The following is a 17,774-nucleotide window of genomic DNA, read 5'->3' as shown; positions in this document are numbered from 1 at the left end:
GGGAACAAATAGTTAAATCATTGTGAACTTGCAACGAATAGATAGTACAGTTTGTATCGGTAACAAAACGATAGTTCATAATTCGTAGAACCCATCGGAATAATAAATTTTGCTAGATCATCAATTTAAGTTCACATATTCTCAAGAGTAATTCTTTATTTCTGAGTCAGTACTATCAAAATACCAAAGTGCATCTATTTACTGCCTTCATTACTTCACAAACATTCATTACCATCATCAGATGCACAATAATTCTCACAGTTAATTGCAGCATTAAACTCTAATTAGTCAGACAAAAATCTCCTTCCCTTGTCATGAATTTTGTTTTCACAACAATGATTACTATGATGATGTCTCACCAATCATATAAAGTATTTTTTGAATTAATTAAATAAAACTTGAAAAAGTCCACATATACATTGTTTACTTCCAATTTAAATGCAAAATATTATAAACGACAAAAATAAAGTTACTAACCGCAAAATTTTATGGGGTATTTATTCATCAGCTCGGAAATCTCCCATTTGATTATTTCCGGAGTTGGGAGAATGCATGCAGGACATGGACGTCTTGCGCGAGCAGGTACTTTCTGACATTTATGTATTACAAGGCAAGTCTTGGCAAAGGAGGTGTCTTTTGTGGGAAGACAGGGAGAGGGAGATGAGTGAACGGGTTCAAGAGGAGGAACCAGGTGAGACGGTTTTTGCGGGGACTCAAGCATAACCAAAAAGAGATAAGGATCCCCACAGACCTGGATCACGACGCATTGCGAGCACGTACTGATGTCTATATATTAGATACTTATACTTAAAAAAACTTAAATGAAACTAATCCTAAGATTAACCTTTGCCTACTTTCTCTGCTTTATATGTTACATTCAATGTTTTTTTAAACAACGATCCCAGAATTCCTTAACTCTAACCCTCCACTGTCTTGTATGTTTTACAATTCGAGGGTGTCGAGCAACCGTGAATAGATAATAAATCCACGAAATTTTCCTAAATAAATTTTGAATTTACATTTTTTATTGTCAATAAAAAATAATTTAATAAAATACTTTATAACAATCAAAAATATAAAATTCTGTTGAAATTATCACTTCGTATTTTTTATTATACTAATTTATACAATATATATTTGTAAAAAAGAATAAGAAAGAAAATTCGATTACAGGACAAAAAGTCCAAACCAAAAAATCCGGACCAAAATGTTCAAGGAAACAAAAGTCCTACATTGGAAATGTCCCAAACAAAGAAGTTTAAAATAAATAGTAAAGAAATATATATTATGAGAGACATTCTTAAATTTTACATGTGAATATGGTGACTAATGAGTTTTATGTATTATAATTCTTTCAATATAAAAATGTGTTCTTCTAGTCGTTGTTGCTTTCCTCTAGGTAAATTCTTTATTCCCTTTCCCAAAGCCAGATCTCGAAACATATATTCCACATCAGTTTGTTCTTTTTGTAAGTCTGTTAGAAAATGATGAAAACTTTGGTGACTTCGTCCGACCAATATTTGGAACCGATTGTACCTGAAAACCTTTGGAATTGCTTTTCAAAAAAGCTGTGACCTTATTATACGAACTAATATATATTATTTTTTACTTTTAAAGTTGTCCGAAGCATCGAATATTGAGCCCATAAAGTACACCCAGAGAAAAAATTTATTAGTTTTGAATAAAAACTTATATTTAAATCATTTTTATTTATTTCAAATAAATATTTTATTTAAATTAAATAAATAAATGTTTGTTTGAAATTGTCGTATATGTTTCTTACAAATAAACAATTTTATTAGTACTTTTTAAAAAGGTACATTTGTGGCAAATAAATAATATATTTAATTCAAAGAAAAGTTTATTCGAGTTGAACGCAAGCATGCGCAGAATACTGTATACGATATAACTTTAAAGATGTCGGACGTAGTGAAAACGAGGTGACAGATTAACGCGACCAAGCAGTTGTTTGTACAAGGATTGATTATTATTTGATTAAAACAAATACTAATTTCAGGATAATTAAAGAAATTTTTTTTATTCGCGAGTGTTTATTAATTAAATCACACTTTCCTTTTATTTTGAGTGCCTTTCTCCCTGTTGTGTCTTAAATGTGAAGCAGAATTCAAATGAACTTATCATTGACGCAGAGAAATGGAAATTGTTATGTTTCAACAATATCCACGGAACATACAAAAAAATAACCACGAAATGTAAAAATTTAAGATTTTCAATTTGAATCATAAATTTTAATTATATCAATTCCAGAATATTTGTCTGAATACCAGGCAATTTTGCAATTAAATATATCACATTCAAAACTTTTTATTTATTTGTCCTAAATATAAAATATATTTGTAGCAAATAAAAATTTATTTGTCTCAAATTTAAATATAAAAATTTATTTAAGACAAAGAAAGCTTTAGTAGGCTTTGAGACAAATATCCATTTTTATTTAAGTCAAATATATTTTATTTAATTCAAATAAAACATTTCTCTGGGTGTAGATGTATTCAAGGTCTTTGATTTGTCATTAAAATAAGCGAGTACAACATTCTCTAAACAAAAAAATTCATAATTCCCTGAGTTTATACAGTAAATATTTAGATTTTGAGGTTATATTTTTCTAAACAAAAAAATTCATAATTCCATGAGTTTGAAGAGTAAATATTTATATTTTGTTATACAATTTTTACTAAATATAATTTTAGTTACCAAATTTTAAAATTAAAATGAGTAAAACTAACCTGAAAATGATCCTGTACAACCATTCTTCTCGCGATACTTATAAAATGTTTGATATGCAGTATCATATTTTGCTGCTGATTTTTTTGGAATCAAATGACTTTCAGCTTCTAAAGCTTTCAATCGAATTTCTGGAGGTGATAAATTGGACATAGTGCTGATTAACAATCAGCACGGAAAAAAACACAATGAAAATTGTCAACACGTGTGGCATCGCAAGTTCGGTCACAGAGATCCAGAATCAATTATAGGTCTAGAGCGAAAATTTCTTGCTACGCGGGAATAAAAATCGAGGATTGCAACCAGAAAGCAATGCGAACCTAGCTTAGAAGGTAAAATGACACTCCAAAAGAATCAAGTTCAATAACTAGCTCCATTCTTGATTTAATTCATACGGATGTATGCGGCCCAATAGAAGATGTTACTCCGGGAAACAATATATTTATATTAACTTTAATTGACGATTTCAAATTCGCTTGAAACTTATTACTCTGAGGTTTTCAAGGTCGCTGATTACGAATCTAAAGTCAGTTTTTAAACTTTCAAAATGGCGGACTTTTTTTAAAAACATGTTTGGATTCGCTTGAAACTGACTACTCGGAAGTTTTCGGGGTCACTAATTACGAATCCGATATCAGTTTTTCATCATTCAAAAGGGCAAATCCAAAATGGCGGACTTTTTTTAAAAACTCATTCGGATTCGCTTGAAAATAACTATTCGGGGGTTTTCGGTGTCGCTGATTACGAATCCGATGTCACTTTATCAAAATTCAAAATGGCCATATTCTGTTAATATTTACGAAAATTCAGTGGTTTTCCGCCATTTTGAGTCCGACATCTTGAAATTGAATGTTCTTAAGTATAGTTTGAAAGTATAATTATTTTATCCATTAACAGGATAAGTTAAATGACTAAAAAAATATATTTTTTTAAAGAAAACAGCGATTTTTCTAGGTTTTTTCTTATTTTATCTGACATATTGGATTTTCTCGTGAATCAATCTTTATTTTGACCTCAAAATCTGAAAGAGAGTTCCCGAATACCTTCTAAAACTTATTGACATTAAAATATCTGGTCTTTTAATTTTTTAATTCTTACATTAAAGTTGAGGTAAAAATTTTGGACATTTGGGCGTTAATGAGGTGAAGAAAACACCAAAAATTATACGCTTGGATCAAGGAAGGGAATATGTGAATAATGAATTACGGAAATATTTACAGTCGGAAAGTTTAAAAATACAATACACTGTAAGGTATACTCCCGAGCAAAATGGTAAAGTAGAAAGGAAAAATAGAACTCTGGTCGAAATATTAAGGTGTATGCTCATCGATGCGAGTTTACCGAAAAAGTATTGGGGTGAAGCAATTAACACAGCAAATTATTTACAGAATTTGCTTCCCTTAAGGAGCAAAGATAAAACACCTTATGAATTATGGCATTATGTAATGGCCAAATATGGAATATATATATATATGGGGTAAAATTCCTGTAGCGAACTAAGAGAAAAAAAAGTTGATCGGATCGAGCTGTAACATGCACATAGTTTAGCCCTAGGAGTGAGTATTGTTACGATGAAAAATAATTTTGTTGAAAAAATTTCTATGTAAAAAAATTTAACAAAAAAATTATACGTAGCACAAAAAAATATTACGATGAGAAATTTCCTTATTTTTAAATTTACTCAGTAAAAAAATTATTTTCGTTAAAAATAATTAAATAACGAATTATTAAGTATGACATTATGTTATTAATTTATGAAATTAATTATTTATTAAGTTAATTATTTGTCATATTTAAAATAAAATAAGATATCTAATAAAATCAAAATTTTCAAATGTTCCCGCGCTGCGCTGATGGCTCTGCTCTGGACTTTAGTTCGCTCAACGCCACAGGGAGGGCGAACATCATAACTGTTTCTCGCAGTTGAGGTGCCATTAGATTTGTATATAAGCAGTGATCGAAAATTTTTTTCTTGTCGAAATTTTTTTTCTGCCTGATGTCTCTCCTATTTATTTGATTTGAGACAAATTCTTTTTTGGAAGAATTAGTTTCACTAATACTTTGATGACCATTTTTTTATTTTAATTTAATTATTAATTTTTCCCATTGGGTTTTTAAATTCATTTACTTTCTTTTTATTTTTCCGTATTTATGCTCCTTCTAAATTTCCAGAATATTTAACGATTACATTTAACAAATCTTGAATTTTTAATTTCCTTAAATATCCCTTAACAATATGCCAAAAATCTTTAATTTTAATATTTAACAGAAATTCAAATCCAATATTTAGCCAATCTCTGTGACTGACCTTTATTATGCGCGGACATTTAAACGTCAACTCAACCTCGTTTGGACCTCGCGACTCAAGTTCCCGAACCTCGTCAAGCGAGGTTCAGTCAAGGTTCAGGGAAGTTTCGGTGCTGTCCGGGAAGTTACAAGTCTTCAAAAATTCACTGTTTAAATTTTTTACAAAAATTCAACCCTTTCCCTCTCCGACAGTTCTTGAAAAAACCTAACAATACTTTGTGGTTAAAGTATTCACCCCTAGGGCTAAATATTTGCAAGTTACAGCCCGATACGATCAACTTTTTTTTTACTTAGTACGCTATAGGAGTTTTACCCCATATATAAAATTTAAAAATTAGTTAAGTTTTTATTCTGTATAGATTAATATTATTCAGATTCATTCTTTAAAAAATGAATGTAATAGAATACTCAATTAAAAATATATTCTCATCTCTATAAGACTATTGTTTATTTAATCAAAGTCACAATTATGTATAATATAAATAATTAATATTTTTTTAACACAGTAATGAGCATAGTCTAATTACAAATGGAAACTATTATACTGACATACTGCTCTTAATAACAATTGGCTAAAGTCCAGATTATTATGTGCAACTTTGTTTTTTCCCAAAAATATTTGAAATCAAAATGTACTGATTTCATAGCATGAATTACCTTTGAATGCCGGAGAACCATGAGCGATTTCACGTTGTGCGGAGCACGCTTCTGCCCAAGATAATGACTCTGATTCACGTTCTATCATCAAATGAGTGAAAAGGGTATTGACTACACCGATTAGAAGATGTAGTTCTGGCGATGGAATAATTTCCAAAAATGGCTTATCTACATCGTAATTGGAAATTAACGGTGGGTGAATACAATTGTAGAAATTTTCCGCTTTGTCTTTCGAAGCTCCTGCAGCACGTCATACGTTGTAGTTTCCCATTACATTTGCGAAAGTTCTCAGATTTTCATAAACGTTTAGTACATGCAGCTCATTGTTTAATAATCCCGAAACTTTCTAACAATTTTTGGAAATCTCCTGCAGTAAATTGTGTTTCGTTGTCCGTTATAAGAACGCGTGGGGTTCCGTAACGTAGTAGAATTCTTTTTTTAAACGCTTTTATTAGCGGTTGAGTTTTCTGTTCTCGTAAAGGACAAAATTCAACCCATTTAGTGAATTTATCATGCATCACTAGAAAATATCAATGACCTTTAGACGATCGAACTAATGGACCGATAATATCCATCGTTACGTATTCCCATGGATGCGCCGCGTTACACGTACCCATTTTTCCGGCTACGGCGTTTTGCGAACTTTTGAATTTTTGGAAAGAACCACATTGCCTAACATATTTCGCGATTTCTCCGTTCATTCCGGGATAATAATAGTTTTCGGCGATTCGAACGATTCCTAAGTGTCCTGCTGTTGGAGCGTCGTGATTTTCCTTCAGGACTTTTTCACGTAACGGTTGAGGAACGCACAACTTCCATGTTTTATCTCTATCAGATAGTCCGTCATTACAGTGAATGAATATCTTTCAAGGTAATATCGCATTTTTTATATTCCCCATACGACTGATAAATATTGCTTTTCAGTTACAGAGTAATTTAACTCAACTTTGTTTAGCGTCCTACTCGCGTACGCGATGATGTCTTCTTTACCATCGATAATTTGGATTAAAACTGCGCATAAACTGTATTTGCTTGCATCGATTTGTAAACAAAAGGGAACAGAAAAATCGGGAACCTCGAGAACTGGTACAGTCGATAATCGTTTCTTTAAAGTTTCAAACGCATCGTTCCGTTCCTTTGTCCACACCCACTTTTGCTTCTTTTGAAACAGAGTCGATAGTCTACTACGAGACCGAGATATACAACGCGCGTTTTAAAGAATTCGAATTTCTCAGGGTTTACTTTTAAATTCGCTTCTAGCAATCGCTTCAATACACGTCTTACGTTACGTAAATGTTCACTAACCGTATTCCCTAGTATAATGACGTCATTGAGATATACTAACGCTGATACTGCTAATTCCGGACCAAGTACTTTTTCTACCGTCCTTCGGAAAGTAGCGGAAGCCGAGTGTAATCCAAATGGCATAACTTTGTATTGAAATAAACCTCGGCCTGCTATTACGAAAGCAGTAATCGGACGACTTTCTTTTGCTAGTGGTGTTCCGTTGAGAGTTAAAATAAGAAAAATAAAATTTAGAATAGCTTATTCTTAATCTTTTTCTAAAGGTAAAAAAAATAAAGTTGTAAATATTATCGCAAGAAAAACATCAGCATCTGCAACAATTGTAAAACTTTATATTGAGCCATAAGATATAATCCCAAATTTGTAAAAACTTATTTTGGAACATCTTGCATTTTATAACTTTAATCCTCTCATTGTTAAGATAGGTCTGTTGAAATTATTTCGAAGATAAGAGTACACTAATAAAACTAAATACCTAACCCCTCCACTTGCACCTCCACCATTACCTGGGTCCAAAAAACCTACAAAATATACCTGTACTAAACACCATGTTACCAACACATTTTGACCACTGTACACAAGCTACCAATGTAATCTTTGACTACGAAGACATGACACTTGCCATAATCGTCAGAACCATTTCTGCTCTCGCTTGAGTAGGATCAAGCAATTACTCTTTTCACAAATATTAATTCATCGGTGTACTCAATTTTTACTAACATTCAAATAAATAAATAAATTGTATTTTTTTAAATTATACATGTACATTGTCTCACTTCATTTAAACAGCCAAGCAATTTTCTATGAAATGTTTCTTTGCATGAACATTTTTTGGTCCTTCGAGCCGGATACTTGTTGCGCCGTGGTACATTAAAACTCATGGGTAAAAGTGTTTGATCATTTATCAATTATTAGTGCGCTGTTTCGGATTCAAATAGTGTACTCAACTAATAATAAATACAATTCAATAAACTGAAAGATAAAGTAAAAACTCTAAAAGGCTGTAAAGATATGTACATCAAATTGGTTGTGGTTTTCTAAGTGAAGTGCACAGTATACATTTAAGTTGAACAATAAACAATGACATGACACAATTTAACAGTGAAAGGTGCATCTTTGAACATTGCTACAATTAACGTGCCAAAACTAGCGACACAACAGGCGAAGTGAATATCAACTCAACGTGATTCAGCTGAAGAATCACGTCCAATTCAACAACAAGGAAGGAAGTCCAAGGTTTGGCAATTTCAAGGAATTGTCGTCCTATTAGCCGCCAGACTCCATCAAACGTGAAATTCATCGTCATACAGATTCATCAACGAGTAAGTCAAGGCACCAAGTCCTTTCAATTTTCTTTTCTTTTCCTAGTTTTTCTACCGCATAGACAGTTATTGTCGAAGTCAATATGGCAGAAGAAATTAAAGAATTAAATGTCAAACGTGGTGCTTTAAAACGGTCACTTACCATTACCGAAACCGCGCTAGATAGAATTAACGATTCGACCAATCTTGCTTCTCTAGATCCTGTCGGAAGATTGCAAAGGGTGGTAGACAATTGGAAAAAATTTTAAGATATTCAATCGCGTCTAGAAATCCTTTCTTGCGACAGTGAAGCAGATTTAAATACTAATTACAATGAAAGAGAGATTTTTGAAACTAGACATTTTAGCATAACAGGTAGATTAAAGGGAATAATTAGCAATTTACCTGGGGAAAGCACTCCAGAAAAAAATTCTCCGTCACCATCAAATTCAAATTTTTCAAATGATAGAAATGTAGATATTTCAACAAATATTAAATTACTAATAATAAATTTGCCTACATTTTCTGGCAGTTACGATACGTTGATAGGTTTCTCAGACATTTTTAAATCGATTACTATTCATGAGAATGATATAATTCCTGCTATTCAAAAATTGCATTACTTAAAGTCAAGTTTAAAGGACGAAGCAAGCACAATAATTGATTCACTAGAAACTTCCGCTCAAAATTATCAGGTTGCATGAGATTTACTTGAAGAACGTTATAATAATCATCGCTTCATAGTTGAAAGTCACACGAAAGCTCTTCTTGAACTCCCGCATGTATCAAAGGATTTTTCTATGCGTGCCTTATTAGATTATATTCAGAAACATTTTCTCGCATTAAAAGCACTAATGGTTCCTGTTGAACATTGGGATACAATGCTAATTTCATTAATTAAAAGCAAACAATAAAGGTGAATTAAATAAGACAAATTCTAAATATTCTAAAAAACAAAATACACAACATGCATACATTTCTACACAAGGTAAACCAATTTGTTTTTTGTGCAAGAGTGAACATCCAACTTATAGTTGCCCGCAATTCTTGAAACTATCTATAAATTGAATACAGTAACATATGGTACAGCATCAGCACCATATCTTGCTACACGTGTTTTATCTCAATTAGCTTCCGTTGAAGAAAAATCATTTCCGGTAGCTTCGCAAATTTTAAAGCGTGATTTTTATGTCGATGACGTTTTAACGGGTGCAAAAACCTACGAACAGTCTTTAGCATTACGCGATGAACTAATTGATCTTCTTCACAAGGGTGGATTTACCTTACGTAAGTGGGCCTCAAATGATCCACGCCTAGTAAACAATATTGACAATAAATCAAATGATTCTCTTATTTCACTGAAATCAGTTGAAATAATAAAAACTTTAGGTATGTCTTGGCTTTCAGGACAGGACCAATACATCTAGTTACCTTACCCAGGTTAGAGTTATGCGCAGCTTTATTATTTGCACGCTTATTTAATGTTACAAAACAAGCCCTGAATCACCTTGAAATTCAACAACAATATTTTTGGTCAGATTCGACAATTGCTGTCTGCTGGATAAAAACTCCGCCTTGTAATTTAAAAACTTTTGTTGCTAATCGAGTAGGTGAAATACTTGAAGTAACAAAACCCCAAGAATGGAAGCATGTGCCCACTGAGGATAATCCTGCGGATTTACCTTCTCGCGGTAGGATGCCACAATGGCTAAGGCATGACCAAGACAGTTGGCCTAAAACAGAATTGAAACCTATTACCGTTCCTGAGACACGTAAGAATGATGATTGTAAGATATTTACAATAACAACCAATAACACACATAATGACACAAATTTTCTCACGCGCTTTTCATCAATGTCAACCCTAATTCGTGTAATAGCTTATTGTTATGGATTTTGTCACAATTCAAGGGTAAACAATTCCAAGAAATTCACTGGTCAACTCTCGCATGCCGAAGATGGAAAAGCTCACAATGCTGTAATTAAACTAGTTCAATTTAGCGAATTTTCTGAAGAAATTCATCAATTATCTAAAGAAAAACCAATTTGTAAAAAAAGTAAACTTTTAAATCTAAATCCCTTCTTAAAAAAAGGTATACTTAAAGTTGGTGGACGACTAGTAAACTCAAATCTCGATATAAATCAAAAACATCCGATAGTACTTCCACGCAATCATTTTATTACTTCTTTGATAATTCTCGAACATCAGAAAAAATTAAAACATGCAGGAATTCAATCCACACTCTATTCAGTGCGCGAATTATATTGGCCTTTAGACGGAAGAAATATTACTAGAAAATTAATTCGTAAATGTGTAGATTGCTTTCGTGCTAATCCTCGCAGTTTTGATTGCATAATGGGAAACCTACCCGCAGATCGAACAAATTATTCACGAGCATTTTCTGTTGTTGGAGTAGATTACTGTGGCCCTTTTTTTGTTATAGAAAAAAGGTACCGCAATACAAAAAAATTAAAATCATAAGTAGCAGTTTTTATTTGTTTTGTAACTCGCGCAGTACACCTTGAACTAGTGAGTGATCTCACCACGGAGGCATTTATCGGGTGCTTAAAAAAGGTATTTGCAAGACGAAGGAAAGCTAACAAAATTTATTCTGATAATGGAACAAACTTTGTTGGCGCAAATAAACAGTTAAAAGAACTAGAGCAGTTATTCAATTCAACAAGTCATAAACAAAAGGTAACTCAATTTCTAGATAGCGAAAGAATTACTTGGAAATTTAGCCTTCCAAGAGCACCTCATTTTGTCGGGTTATGGGAAGCGGCGGTCAAATCGTTCAAGCACCCTTTTATACGCACCGTAGGTAATGCCGTATTTACATTCGAACAATTACAAGTTTATGTCTGTGAAATCGAAGCCATTTTGAATTCCCGCCCTCTCACTCCAGTTTCTTCCGATCCTATTGACCTACGCCCTCTTACACCTGGTCATTTCCTCATTAGTAGCCCCTTGACAGGATTACCTGAAGAAGATCTTAATGATGTCAAGCCAGGCCGATTATCTCTCTGGGAACACGCCCAGCAAATGAAACAGCACTTTTGGCGTCGTTGGCAAAAGAGTATTTGAATGAATTAATTACTCGCAACAAATGGAAATCTAGATCTTCAAACATCGCTGTTGGTACTCTAGTAGTTTTACGAGCAGACAGTTTTCCTCTCATGCAATGGAGCTTGGGACGCATCAATGACACTCATTCTGGGTCAGATGGAATCATTAGGGTTGTCACCGTAAAAACGAAAAATGGAAGCTATAAACGAGCAATTAGAAGTTTCTATCCACTTCCAATAGAACATTAAAATTGAATTGTTATTAAAAAACGAAAATTATTAATATTGCACATCATAAATACCTCGCTTTATACTTAATAATTTTTAAACACTAAATTGCTTTTATAAATACTCTAAACTGGGTGTGTCCATACCTAAAAAATCAAAGTTGTCCCCTGGTTCTCCGATTTTTATGAAACTCAGTGAAACAGTAGAGAAATATATGCAAATAAGAAATCCAAAAGCGATTTTGAAAATTTTTGGATTTACAGGGGTTCAAAATTTTTTTTTTAAATTTCGATACGCTATATCTCCGAGAAAAATAAATGAATTTTCATGATTTATTCAGAGATTACGTATCATTTACTAACGTTTAAGAACAACTACTTCAATATTATCAATTGACATTTTAACAACTTCTTTTATTAAAGAGGTGGAAGAAACATTGATCTCCTCATGCCTTCTTTCTTCTACAGGAACATTTTTGCTTCTTGGATCGAGTCTGTCACCTGTCCCTTTGAAGATGGGACAGTTCAAAGCGAGTACAACTTTATTCAGCAAAAGTTTAAGACCAATTGTTTGACAACACTAAATGCTACTTTTATTAGAATAGTGTAAAAGAAAATGAGACGTGATTAAGATAAAAATAAAAAAATGGGACAGGATAGGTAATTCAGGAAGGTAAATACAATAAAATGATCTAGCTAAAAAAGAATAAATACATATATTGAAACCTCCTTATTTCCCGTTTACATTTTGGTTAATAATACTAACGGCGTTTATTATGCTGGGACACATACCCATTTAGTCGCTTAATCTGATGGTGGTGACAGCGTGTGGTACAACTTGCGAGTACCGGCCGGGATACTGGTCGGATGTACGGCAAGTCGAGTAGAGAGGGAATCGTACGTTCCCAGTTTGCCAGGTCCCCAACTGGGACAATTTCATTGGTCGAAATGGTACACTTGGACATCTGGGCCGGCTCCGATGAAGATGACCGGGGAATAGGAGATCGGCAAAAGATCTCGAAAACGTCGTCGTCACTGTCGTCGTGTATGACAATAGGTGTCCCTACTCGGGGAGGTGGGACATGTGGACCAGCTGCTGGTGAGTTTGGCAGAACCAGTGGGACAGCCAAAGTCTCGACCCTGATGATCCTTGGGACGCCCGTAGTGGGAGGTGTCCCGGTACTGGTCGGATATTCGGACACCGTAGATCACGGTAAATAATAATAAATGAAAAATTAATAAAAAAAGAAAGTGTTGCAGCGGTAATTATTTTGAATAAAATAAAAGCGTTATTTCAGAACGCTATATGTGAAACGTACAAGGTGGTTAGCACTTGGTAGGAACAGGGTAAAGGTACTTACTGCGAAAAATGAAGAAGGCACTGTATATAGAAACTGACACTTTATTTTCACAATAAGAATTTTCCGTAAAAGTGGAGGCGGAAGAATGACTCCCGACAGGCCCGCTTCGACCCTTCTTATACTCTTCGAAGGGTTATAAAAAATCTGGCCCTGGGAAGGGGCAGTTTTTTTTATAACGTAAAGCGAAAATAAGCCAGGAATGAAGGTTGGCAGTCAAAAATACAAAAAAAACCTTAAAATTACAAAGTTATAATTAATTTTAAATAAAAGAACGAATAGTATGTCAAAAAATAGCAATTATTGATAAACCTTAATTTTTCTAATATAAACTGGATTAATACTTTTTATATGTACGTATATATATGTACATCGCATACTTTAGGGACTTTTCATTTATACAAAGCATACTTTAGGGATTTTTTGTTACTTTCGGGACGGCCCGAAAGTATCTACGACTCCAAAGCATAGTTTGGGGACTATTCATCGGTTTTACGTAAGAAGCATAGTTTTGGGACTTTTCTAGATTTGGCGTGTCTAACAGATGGCGGGTCGAAGTCAATTTCGAAGAAGATTTTGATTTGGACTGAAAGTCCCCAAAAAATGCCTTGAGCATATTAAAGTCGAATTAAAGTCATTAACAGAAAGCACATACTCCATGTTAATTACCCGTGAGCAATAACAAACTATCATACCCACGCATGCGCAATAGTGTTATATGACTCAAACATCTGCGCAGTAAATTCCTAAGGTATTAAAACATGCGCAGTAATGTAATATAACCCCAACCTATGCGCAGTAATATCATAAGGCTTTAAAACATGCGCAGTAGTGTTTTATAAAACCTATCTCTGCGCAACAAATTCCTAAGGTATTAAAACATGCGCAGAAATGTAAAATGTTATCTACATATCAACCGTGACGTTTTCAAATAATAAAAAATGCCCACATATGTAATATAATCCCAACTTATGCGCAGTAATGTCATAAAGAATTAAAACATGCGCAATTGTGTTTTATGAAACCTACCTCTGCGCAATAAATTCCTAAGGTATTAAAACATGCGCACTAATGTAATATAACCCCAACCTATGCGCAGTAATATCATAAGGCTTTAAAACATGCGCAGTAATGTAATATAACCCCAACCTATGCGCAGTAATATCATAAGGCTTTAAAACATGCGCAGTAGTGTTTTATGAAACCTATCTCTGCGCAACAAATTCCTAAGGTATTAAAACATGCGCAGAAATGTAAAATGTTATATACATATCAACCGTGACGTTTTCAAATAATAAAAAATGCTCACATATGTAATATAATCCCAACTTATGCGCAGTAATGTCATAAAGAATTAAAACATGCGCAATTGTGTTTTATGAAACCTACCCCTGCGCAATAAATTCCTAAGGTATTAAAACATGCGCACTAATGTAATGTAACCCCAACCTATGCGCAGTAATATCATAAGGCTTTAAAACATGCGCAGTAATGTAATATAATCCCAACTTATGCGCAGTAATGTCATAAAGAATAAAAACATGCGCAATAGTGTTTTATAAAACCTACCTCTGCGCAATAAATTCCAAAGGTATTAAAACATGCGTAGTAATGTAGAATGTTATATACATATCGACCGTGACGTTTTTGAAATAATAAAACATGCGCACATATGTAATATAATCCCAACCTTTGCGCTGTAATGTTGTAAGACATTAAAACATGCGCAGTAGTGTTTTATGAAACCTACCTCTGCGCACTAAATTCCTAAGGTATTAAAACATGCACAGTAATGTAAAATGTTATCTACATATAGACCGTGACGTTTTAAAATAATAAAACATACGCATTTATCGAACATATTCCTAACATGCGCGTAAACATGTGAGCGCGTAAAATTCGCAACCTTTTTTTTTAAATTTACGGTTTAATTAAAGCAACCATTATAATTATATTAACATTCGAATCAAGAAATGAAGAAAGTAATCTTAACTTCAGTGTTTAGAATCACTTGACGCTTTGATTCTCAGCTCAACGAATATTTTGAGGACTATATTAATTTAGATTACACTAATTTCACGTACATCATAATTGTCAAAAATTTCATTTATAATTTAATCTTGTTAGCATCAACAATGTCATGGTTAACATTTAAATTAGTAAATAATTACAAATCGTTCTAAATTACCAAACTCAACTCTATAATGTGTTAAAAAAGAACTAAATATTTACCACGACAAGAATCTAATAAATAATTATTTCAGTTTTTTAAGGGAATTTCTATAAATTGATGAGTGAACTACTGCAGTTTTCTTACTATTATATATATCTAGATATAATTTTCAGGAAATATAAAAATGCTGCAACTGCAAATGATTAATATTCGTAATGAATGTTAATTTATACTAATAAATGAAAAAGTAAATGTCAAATTAGATCTTATTTATGCAAATTACACGATAAAATCATCAGCTAGTTGTTTTTAAAGAATCAAGTTTTAGTAAATCATAGTTAATAAAACAATATACATTAAACGTAAGATTCATCAAAGGATTCTAGAATAGACATTAATTATTCTGATTATTAATCCATAAAATTTTCATGAGTTGAATAAATTAACATCACCTTAGACATATTCAAACAGCAGAAAACAACGGAAGACCAAAATATCTCTTTTTTAAGTGGAGTCTTTAGTTAAATTATGCATGCGATACAAAGCACATTTTTAGGACTATATTACTACAGACTTGTGAGCGCGTAAAATTTGGAACTTTTTTTTTTTAATTTACGGTTTAATTAAACAACCATTATAATTATATTAGCATTCGAATCAAGAAATGAAGAATGTAATCTTAACTTCAGTGTTTAGAATCACTTGACGCTTTGATTTTCAGCTCAACGAATATTTTAAGGACTATATTAATTTAGATTACACTAATTTCACGTACATCATAATTCTCAAAAATTTCATTTATAATTTAATCTTGTTGGCATGAACAATGTCATGATTAACATTTACATTAGTAAATAATTACAACTCGTTCTAAGTTACCAGACTCAACTCTATAATGTTTTAAAATGAAGTAAATATTTACCTCGATAAGAATCGAATAAAAAATTATTTCAGTTTTTTAAGGGTATTTCTATAAACTGATGAGTGAACTACTGTAGTCTTCTTAATATTATATATATCTAGATTTAATTTTCAGCAAATATAAAAATTCTGCTACTTCAAATGATTAATATTCGTAATGAATGTTAAGAGGGGAACACCAGTTGTAACTTTCGAAAAATCGATTTTTTTTGTGCATTTTCTTAAAGTATACATATTTAGAAATGTGTCTGTAAATTTCAAAGTTGATCCGGTGAAAAATAAATGAGATATACAGAACACTGCAGCGGCGCGTCCCGTGGCTTCATACAAGGTGGCCAGCCATACCTGACCCTAACGACAGATGGCCTTTTCCTATGATTTAGAATCGGCAACCACTGCGGAAGAGTTATTACATGGTCCAGGATTTGATGACTCTTTGTAACTTGGAAACAAAATTTCTTCTAAACAAAAAAAAGTAAGTTGAAGCTTTGAATGCGTTTTTCTCAAAATGACATTTTCCCAGTCGGTGACCACGATTACGCGAATACCATTAAACCGATTTATTTAAAATTTAGTGTGTTTCATTTACACATATAAGTCTAGTTCGTGATCGAAGGATTTTTTTTATGCAAAACTTTTTTTTATATAGCTAAAAATCGACCGTATTTTTTAACGAATATCATACTTTTGACTTTGACAGGTCGCCAATTTGACAAATTTTTTTTTTTAAATCCTTCGATCACGAACTAGATAATCTTATAATAAATGTAAATCAATTTCATTTTTGTATTTCAGACGAAGTATACTTGTAGAATGCTGGTCACCGCAATTCACCTTTTTTCTTAAGGCGCCACTTCAATGGATCATACCTCCAAAAGTTTTTGTTAAAAATTTTTTTTCTTTTAAATTGAAAATGTCAAATTAGATCTTATTTATGCAAATTACACGATAAAATCATCAGCTAGTTGTTTTTAAAGAATCAAGTTTTAGTAAATCCTAGTTAATAAAACAATTTACATTAAACCGAAGATTCATCAAAGGATTCTAGAATAGACATTAATTACTCTGATTATTAATCCATAAAATTTTCTTGAGTTGAAGAATTTTACATCACCTTAGACATATTCGAACAGCAGAAACAACGGAAGACCAAAATATCTCTTTTTTAATTGGAGTCTTTAGTTAAATTATGCATGCGATACAAGCACATTTTTAGGACTATATTACTACAGACTTGTGAGCGCGTAAAATTTGGAACTTTTTTTTTTTAATTTACGGTTTAATTAAACAACCATTATAATTATATTAGCATTCGAATCAAGAAATGAAGAATGTAATCTTAACTTCAGTGTTTAGAATCACTTGACGCTTTGATTTTCAGCTCAACGAATATTTTAAGGACTATATTAATTTAGTTTACACTAATTTCACGTACAACATAATTGTCAAAAATTTAATTTATAATTTAATCTTGTTGGCATGAACAATGTCATGATTAGCATTTACATTAGTAAATAATTACAAATCGTTCTAAATTACTAAACTCAACTCTCTAATGTGTTAAAAAAGAACTAAATGTTTACCACGACAAGAATCGAATAAATAATTATTTCAGTTTTTTAAGGGAATTTCTATAAATTGATGAGTGAACTACTGCAGTTTTCTTACTATTATATATATCTAGATATAATTTTCAGGAAATATAAAAATGCTG

At 32.3% G+C, this 17,774-nt stretch overlaps 1 protein-coding gene across 1 annotated transcript; it reads left to right on the top strand.

Moving 5' to 3' along the window:
* Positions 1–9,282: 9,282 nt before the first annotated feature.
* On the top strand, positions 9,283–11,400 carry LOC127288672 (uncharacterized). Its single transcript, XM_051316277.1, has 4 exons — positions 9,283–9,303; positions 9,350–9,602; positions 9,854–10,738; positions 10,832–11,400. Exons 1-4 carry the CDS (start codon positions 9,283–9,285, stop codon positions 11,398–11,400), a joined length of 1,728 nt encoding a protein of 575 aa, XP_051172234.1.
* Positions 11,401–17,774: the final 6,374 nt, after the last annotated feature.

This window comes from Leptopilina boulardi, unplaced genomic scaffold (assembly GCF_019393585.1).
Source record: "Leptopilina boulardi isolate dan_hultmark-lab unplaced genomic scaffold, ZJU_Lbou_2.1 LbouV2_392, whole genome shotgun sequence".
In the NCBI taxonomy this organism is placed as follows: domain Eukaryota; kingdom Metazoa; phylum Arthropoda; class Insecta; order Hymenoptera; family Figitidae; genus Leptopilina; species Leptopilina boulardi.
Note: the sequence above shows the minus strand (reverse complement) of the source record. Positions and strands in the feature narration are given on the sequence as shown.

Coding starts and splice junctions, on each gene's coding strand:
- LOC127288672 (XM_051316277.1), top strand. CDS start 9,283: ATGCATACATTTCTACACAAG. Junction 9,304..9,349: donor TGCATACATTTCTACACAAG/GTAAACCAATTT, acceptor TCCAACTTATAG/TTGCCCGCAATTCTTGAAAC. Junction 10,739..10,831: donor TGTTGTTGGAGTAGATTACT/GTGGCCCTTTTT, acceptor TAACTCGCGCAG/TACACCTTGAACTAGTGAGT.